General features: G+C 56.6%; 1 protein-coding gene across 1 annotated transcript; it reads right to left on the minus strand.

The window, feature by feature from the left end:
- Positions 1 to 1,358: 1,358 nt before the first annotated feature.
- LOC112533570 (scavenger receptor cysteine-rich type 1 protein M130-like) lies at positions 1,359 to 5,571 on the minus strand. Its single transcript, XM_025155992.3, has 7 exons — positions 5,423 to 5,571; positions 3,466 to 4,826; positions 2,996 to 3,320; positions 2,611 to 2,951; positions 2,087 to 2,401; positions 1,900 to 1,956; positions 1,359 to 1,828 (listed from the first exon to the last, which is right to left on the minus strand). The coding sequence occupies exons 2-7, from the start codon at positions 3,857 to 3,859 to the stop codon at positions 1,437 to 1,439; spliced, it is 1,824 nt and encodes a 607-aa protein (XP_025011760.3). The 5' UTR covers positions 3,860 to 4,826; positions 5,423 to 5,571; the 3' UTR covers positions 1,359 to 1,436.
- Between the last annotated feature and the right edge of the window lie 2,692 nt (positions 5,572 to 8,263).

An 8,263-nucleotide genomic window follows, 5' to 3' on the forward strand; every position in this document is an offset into this window, starting at 1 on the left:
CTCCGGGAGTGCAGACTCTCTCCTGCAAGCAGGAAAGACAACTGTTTGTCCCATTGGGGTGCTCCTCCTGGGTGGTCCGTCACTCTTCTCCTCTGTGGGACATTCAGCCTGCTCTCCCAGTCCCTTTCTCCCCATGGAAGCCTCTCGAGGAAAGTTCCCCAAGCCATGAGGTGTGTCTCTCATTACTGCCCCAGGGATGGCACCCAGCAAGCTGCAGCACTGCATTTCCCTCTCACCTCTGGCAGCATCCCTGGGTCCCTCTCCGTCCTCCTGTGCCCTAGGCACTTGCCAGTCTCCCTGCCCTGGGACAGGATGCTCTCCAGGGTCAGAAACCTCCCTGGCATCATCATAGCCTTCCACTGGGGAATCACCAGGCAGAACAGGGATGTCTGTAAAAGAGAAGAGGGCAGATAACAGTGATAAGATCCTCCTCCTCACTATTCCTATGGTAGGGGTGCAGCTTGGCTAGGGAGCTCTCTGAACAGGAGCCTGGAAAGCAGCACAGCACGTGCTATGGTGTGAGCTCTGGGCTCGACTGGAGAAAAATATTGACAAATGTGTTCCTGCTGCAACCTGCACCCACCTGAGAAACTGAATCTCATTTTCTTCTCCCTCATTGGGCTGTACTCAATCTCCTCGTACACAGCTTCAGAGAAGGGCTCCCCAGATCTCCTGGAGTCTGGAGACAGAGACAGGGCTGGCCAGGGGATGGGCAAAGAGGGACGAGGCCCTGCTGTGCTTCCCCAGCCTCATTCTGCCATTTCTCCCCTCACTCCATTATGAACTCCCCCCACCTCTGGGCTCTCTCTGTTGCTTGTTGCTGGATGTCAGTGGAGTGACACAGCACATGCTCCCCTCCCCCAGCAAAGTCTGTGCACATCACTGACATTGCTAAGCCTTTCCAGGAGCCGTTTCCGCCGCACTGCTGAGTCAGGACGTACCTCTGTGCAGAGCTCTGGCACTTTGCATCTGCCTTGCCAGGAGGGCCAGGAGTAGGCAAATAAGGAGCCCCAGTATGATGCAGATGATGACAGGCACCGAGACTCTCCTGCCGATGGTTGCATAGTCCGGAATGGGGTCTGCACGGGCAGAAATGTGGCAGGAGCATCACCAGGCACGTGAGAGTTGGGGGCACGAGGCAGTAAGGGGGAGAGGGCCAGGGGATGAGTGATGGGGCACCTCCCACCCTATTGGGCACATTATGACCCTCCCCATATCCACCAGCCTGGTGCCTCTTCCTGGGCATTTCATATCCCAGTAAGAAGCCCCAGTCCTGAGTCCTGGGGAGACCCAGTTTCAGTGGGAGGAGATGATACCTCTTTGTGGGGGGGATGCTGTCACGCTGGTTGCAGCTGCAGAGAGAAGCTGAGCTGAGATGTGGGTTTGTGGTACCAGGCAGACCACTGGCTAATGTACCCACCCAGATTGTCCCTTCCTCAAGGCTGGAACGCAGCCCAGAGCTCTGCCAGAGCTCTGGACCGTGAGTAGAGCCTAAGTAAGCCCAGCCACTCACCCAAGCAGTTCACAGCTGCATCTTCCTTATGCCGGCAGGCACCGCCATCCCCAGTCCGGGCCCAGCAAGCCTGCAGAGATGGCTCCGTGCCCCTGCACTCCACCTGCTCCAGCCAGATGGGTCCTGTCCCCTCCCCAAACGCAGCCTCGGCCAGGGCAGACACCGCAGGGCCACAGCCCAGCTGCCTGCATGCCACCTCGGCATCCTGCATGTCCCACGAGTCGTCGCACACAGTTCCCCAGGAGCCACGGTGCCAGACCTCCACTCTGCCCGAGCACCCATCCTTGCCTCCCACAGCACGGATCTTCTCCCTGTCTGCAGAGGCAGTGACCTCCCATGGCACCAGCGTGACTGGGCCAGAAGTCACACAGAGAAGGAGCTCCCACCTGTGCAGCTCGTGGAATTGGGGCACGCAGCTACCGGCGTCCTTTCCGGCTTTCTCCCTGCAGAAGGAAATGTAGCAGTGAAGGAACCTGTGCAGAGGACAGCAGGGAGGACCTCTGCTTGCACCTCCCCGTGACGCCTTGGTCATGGTGAGGGAAGCAGGATCTTGTGCCCGGGTGGCTCGCTTACCATTGCAGGTGATGTTGGTCTCGTCTCGCACATCATCATACGACTGCAGTTCCCAGGGATCAGAGGGACACTGCCAGAAGGAGGTGTTGCTCTCCCCACACTGCACGTGATCCAGCCACGCGGTGCCATTCACCCTGCCATAGAAGATGCTGATTTCCCGGGTCCCTCCATCCCCGCAGCCCAGCTCCTTGCACACCAGTGATGCCGTGTGAGGAGTCATCGAGTTGGAGCATACACTCCCCCACGTCCCATTGTAGAAAACTTGCAGGCGCCCGGAGCAGCCATCACTGTTCTCCAGCCTCAGGGCCATGAATTCTGGAAGGAGGAAAGGCCCCAGGGGGCACTTGCTGGTTTGGGGCTGGCAAGAGGAAAGCCCCTGTGCTCCCTGCTCAGGATTAGGGTGGCTGTGCTTCCCACTGCCCCCAGCTGGACTGGTGGATGGGGCATCCCCAGGACAGGCTCGGGAAGCGGCCTTTGGTGGCCTCAGCCCCCCGGCCTCCCTGTCGCGGGCTCCCAGCACACACCTGAGCAGACGACTCCCGCATCCTCCTTGTGCCCGCAGTCGTGCTGTCCCCAGGCCTCAGCAGAGCAGTTCCAGAGAGCAGTTTCGTCCCCAGAGCAGTTCACGCCATCCAGCCAGATGTGCCCAGAGCCCTCCCCAAAGCGAGCCGAGCCGGCCGCCTCCACGGCCCATCCGCAGCTCAGCTGGCGGCAAACCACATTGGCGTCGGCCGTGTCCCAGGCATCGTCGCAGACCGTGCCCCACTGCCCCCGGTAGTAGATCTCCACTCTCCCTGCACATCGCCCAGCCCCGTCCACCAGCCGGACCTGGCGGCTCCCTGCAGTGGGGGGAAGCCCCAGCTGTCAGAGTCTGGCTGCCCGCCCAAGTCCTGCATCTAATGGACGCGCTGCTCACCCTGGCACACGGCCCCCACGTCCTCCATGATCCCCATGGCCTCGGGCAGGGATGTGTTGCAGAGGCTCAGGCTGGCCTCGTGGCCTGCACACCGCACCCCGCGCAGCCCCACGGGGCCCGTCCCTCGCTCGGCCCTCGGCACAGTGTAGGCTGCCTCTGCCTCCCCGCAGCGCAGCTGCCGGCACACCACGCTAGCGTCCTCCATGTCCCACTGATCATCCAGGACTCTGCCCCATGTCCCGTGCTGGAAGATCTCCACGCGCCCGTCGCACCGGCTCCCTCCACTCACCAGTCTTAGAGATGCATTGTGAGGCGGGCCTGGGGAGAGCAGAAATGCCACAAATGCACACTGCAGGATTTCTCCAGGGAGAGGTTCAGCCTGGTGATGCCAGGGGATCCCCGACTTTTGGGTGGCCACGTGGAACACAAGGTGGAATTCCAGCAGCATTATCCTGACACACACCTGAGCAAATGACGGCAGCATCGTTCTCATGGGAGCACCGAGAGGCCCCCAGGGCGGTCACCGGGCACTGATCCAGGCTGGACTCAGTCCCCTCACAATGGAACGAGTCACTCCAGACCGGGCCGGTTCCTCTCCCAAAATGCCCTCCTTCAGGAACGGACACCGCAAACCCGCAGCCGAGGTGATGGCAGAGAACGTGGGCGTCCAAGAGGTCCCAGCGGGAGGCACAAAGGGTGCCCCATGTTCCCTGCACCTCCACTTCCACCCTGCCCATGCACGGCGTGCTGCCATTCACCAGCCTGAACCCTGTGAATTGAGGACAGAGGAGGATGGAGGGGAGTGATTTGTGCTCTGGTTCCCTCAGGAGACGGAGGAGAGGCCAAAGGGACAACATGAAGCCTCCTCCTTCAGCACTGCCTTAGGGCTACAAAATACCACATCACCCTCCTGACCTCACACTCGACACAGCCCTGTCCCTGTCCCTGGCACACACTCAGTATCCAACAGCCTTCCCTGAGCCCTTACGTGTGCAGCTGACGGCAGCAGTGCTTGTCTGGGTGCAGGGCTGGTCCTGAGGAGTCCCCATGGGGCAGGAGGAGAGGGTGGATTCATCCCCCACACACTGCAGCTCTCTGTCCCAGATGGGACCGGTCCCTTCTCCAGAGGGACTTGCTCTGGTGACGGACAGGGCTCTGCCACACTGAAGATCTCTGCAGACCACATCAGCAACTTTGGCACCAAAGTGTGAGTGACAGACAGATTTCCACCCTTCCCTGTCATTGATCTCCACTTGTCCTGAGCAGCGGTTGTCCCCTCCAACCAGACGGACAAATCCTGGAGTGAACAAAGGCACCCTGTGGGGTCCCAGAGCCCTCTGGCAATTCCATGCCCATGTCCCTCCTCACCTCCACCTCAACTGGGGACCAAGCAGGGCCCCATGGCCATTCCCCAGGGACCAGCAATAACAGCACAACTGGCCACATACGATATCTACTTATTGATTCCCCAAATCTGGCCGCAGAGGTCAGGAGTGGCTAGTACCTCACCTGTACATGTAACTCCAGCATCCTGACTGTGTGTGCAGTACCGTTCACCAAATAAACTGTGTGTGCAGTCAGACAGGGCAGACTCGGTGCCTTGACAGCCGACATCATCCATCCAAATGCGGCCAGATCCTAGCACAAATCCTTCATTCTGTACAGCACTGATTACTGACCCACAGCCCAGCTGCTTACAAACCACCGCTGCATCCTCCTCATCCCACTCGTCATCACACACGGTCCCCCACTGGTCCTGGTGTTTCACCTCCACTCTCCCATCACAGCGCCCACTGCCATCCGCCAGCCTCACCTCTGCTGCCCCTTCAAAAATCAATATGAGATATTTCAGGAGAGACCCAGGCCCCAAAAAGGGGCACCCCTGACACCCAGGCACAGTCACGGTCACAAGGTCTGGAGTGGGAGACACTGCATTGCCTGTCTCAACATCACCAGACTCACTACCATCCCCAGGGCTTTCCATGTTCCCAGGAAGCACCAAGCTGATCCTGAGGATCACCCCAACCCAGAAGATCACACCCTGCTTGACCAGAATCCCCAGGGATGACCCTGAGGAGTCTGGCTGTGCTCTGGGGATTACTGAGTGCCACCAATACCAGCTGGGCCACCAGCAGCACCAAGAGCATTTTGCTGGTCAGCAAGGGGTCACAGAAGGGTGCTTCATTGTCTGGAAATATAACCAGGGCTGCCATAAAGTCGGTAGTCCTGGAAAATTATGATACACTCCTCCACCCAGAAAGACACAGAATAAAGCACAGGGTCCGTGTACTTCAGCAACTTCTGCCCTTGTTTCAGTGGCACTTAGAAAGAAATCTCCTTCCCAGAGGGATCCCAATGTCCACTGGTGCTCACTGGCCCCAGGCCAGCTTGGACTTCTGGTCAAGGCAGTTGGCACTTACCTCTGCACAGCTGCACCCAGAGGAGGAGCCACAGCACCTGAGGGGATAGGAGTCCTTCTGTCCCCATCCTGAGCCTCCTGTCCTGCTGGCACAGCCCTGCAGTGCCCAACTATCTGCTACAGCTCCTGGGGACTTTGGGGGACAATGACAACAGGAGAGCAATATATCTCTGCAGCTGATTACGCAGAGGCAGAAGAAGCCAATCAAAGCAGCAGTCTCCTTTTTAGACTTTATCAGAAGTTATCTCCCCTCCAAGGCCGCCCAGCCCTCCAATGAACTTCTCCAGAGCTGTTCATGACCATATATGAGGGACGGCTCCGCTGTGGGTGTCATGTCACTGTGACGGGAATCACCATGGCACCGCGTTGGCTGTAGGAGGACAGGGGTCTATCACCATATCACTACTTGCACTCTACAGGAGCGCTGAGCATCTCTTGTGCTGCAAATGCCCAACAAACCAACATATGAATGTCCAGCTGGCCCCATGCTGCAGGAACCACAGGGTTGGGACTGCACCAGGGCTGCATCTGTAAGGGAGGGGAACAGCCCCTAGCCCTGCTGCAGACCTTGCTGTAACAGGAGCAGTAGCTGGGAAAAGTCCTTGGGCAAGGATCAGAGCCCCATACTGGAAGAGCCGGCTCACCCATTCTTCCATGGTGGGCCCCATATGGGGTCCCCAGAAGGAGCTGGAGCTGGGACAGATCCTGCCCCGGCAGCAGAGTAGAACCTGCAGACCAAGTCTAGGGGCTCAGAAGTGTCCCCAGTATTCACCATGTCACCCAGGGGCCGTTATTCCTCACAGAAGACTGGGAGTTGGAGCCCACCCACCGCTGCAGGTGCACAAACCACAGCCCCGTGTCACAGCGCTCAGGCAGGAAGACGGTGGTTTCCTCCTGGCTCTGTGCCCGGGCACGTCACTGCGGTGTCCCCGAGCCACCTTCACCACGGCTGCACCAGCCAGGGCTGCGGGGGCTGCTCCTTCAGCCTCACAGGCATGGGGCAGGGTCCTGACCCCTGTGACATCCCACTGACCACAGTGGCCACACTACGTTGAGACACACGGCCCTGGGGTAACAGCAGTGATGTGACATAGCTTATGCTGTGAGCTCATGGGTTATAGGGATGATATATAATACAAAGCACTATATGGGCTGCAGTGGGGAAGAGGATATCCATCCCAGCCAGACCCAGAAGGCATTAATAACTGGCAGGAATTATGTCAACTGTTTGACAGACACTCTGTGTATGTCCTGCATTAATGACCAAAGGATACTGAGCTGTCTTCATGTTTTTGAATTCAGATCGATGTTCCATCACATTTACTTACTGCTTTTTCCTTATCATGCCACTTCTGAAGACTTCAGTCAGACAGCTCTCCTGAAATCAACATTCTCACACTCCACATGTCCTTATAAATCAACAAATCTGCCACTTTTCCGGACACAGCAGGCACTCTATCCTTTCATCCATGTTACCGGTGAATGTAAAACAATATAGGACCCAGCCTCTCCCGGATTTCCTTAATGGAGCTTGGCCTCAGGTTTGGCCTCAGGAAGTGACCCTGGTGTTTGGTTTTGCCATGAAACTGGTGGTGGACTTGTGAGCCCCAGCAGAGATAGGGGTACCTTCTGGATATGAGGTGCACAGACAGACAGCCCAAAAGGAATTCCCAACTGTCAGTGCGTTACCAGCAGGCTTCCTTGTTGATTTTGCTGTTAAGGATGAGGAGAACCAGGCTTGGGTCAGGCCACAGCAGAAGTGGGTACGGTTGTCTCCCAGGGCTCTCTGGGGTCTGCCTTGAAGTGCTGGGACACGGGAAAATGAGTATGGGACTGCTGTTCATAGCAGAAGGCTGTCCTTTCCCCTGTGCGTTCAAAGCCTCTTGATGCAGGCAGTGCTTGATTTACCTTAGTGCCATGGCATAATTCTAGTTGGCAAACAGAGTTAGCAGCAACAGCCTTATCACAATCTCCTCTGTAGCTGAACAGGATGGAGAAATGTTAGTGGGATACGTAAAATATATATATGCTACCTCCATTTGTCTGCCTGCCTATCTATCTGTCTATCTATCTATTTATGGAACATACCCTTAGCAGCTGGGCTCAGACTCTCAGTCTGTCCAGGATCTGCCCTGGGGTCCCACTCGGGGCCCCAGTTGTGGGCACCTAAATATATAAGCCTCCATGGCCATAGCTGCAGTCCAGCTGTGGGCACAGACCACCCCAGTCACACACACACCTAAATTCATTAAGTCCCCACACTCTGCTCTCTCTGGTTTCTGACACCTACCACCCATGGTCCTTTTGGCACCCTTGTTCTTGTCTGATAGCTGCATTCCCATGTACACGTCGGGCAGAAGAGAGAGAACTTCACTCAAGAAAGAGGTAGGAACAGACAGAGTTTAATGGAAGACAAGACAAACTTGTATAGATCAGGTGCAGGGCAGTACCAGATAAATGTGCACTTGACTAGCCCTTTCAATCTCCTAACCCCTTGTTTTCTTCCCACACTCGTTCCCACCTTAAATCACCTAAATCCCCAGTTTTCCTGCCTTTGGAACCTCCCTAAGCATCCCTAAAGAACACTTCTGCAATCCAAATATGCTTCTCCTCTACATAGTGTGTCCGACAGCCCTAGCAGCATTAGGTACAATAACAGATAATTAGAATTGCTGTCCAGAAATGCATCGTGACTGAGGGAAAAGCTGTGCTGTTGCATGGGCAATGGCATCCTTCAGGACCAGCACCACAAGCTTGTTTCTAAGGCTGTAGATGAAAGGGTTTAAGAACGGGTACAGGACAGTGTTCAGTAAAGCCACAAGTTTGTTGGTCTCCAAAGAAA

This window comes from Gallus gallus, chromosome 16, assembly GCF_016699485.2.
Source record: "Gallus gallus isolate bGalGal1 chromosome 16, bGalGal1.mat.broiler.GRCg7b, whole genome shotgun sequence".
NCBI lineage: Eukaryota > Metazoa > Chordata > Aves > Galliformes > Phasianidae > Gallus > Gallus gallus.

Bases quoted from the DNA above. Each gene is read 5' to 3' on its own strand.
- LOC112533570 (XM_025155992.3), bottom strand. From the start codon at position 3,859: ATGTTGTCCCTTTGGCCTCTCCTCCGTCTCCTGAGGGAACCAGAGCAC. The intron at 3,321-3,465 runs GTGTGTGTCAGG...TGCTCTCCCCAG, and splicing joins TGCTGCCGTCATTTGCTCAG to GCCCGCCTCACAATGCATCT. The intron at 2,402-2,610 runs GTGTGTGCTGGG...TCCTCCTTCCAG, and splicing joins TGCGGGAGTCGTCTGCTCAG to AATTCATGGCCCTGAGGCTG.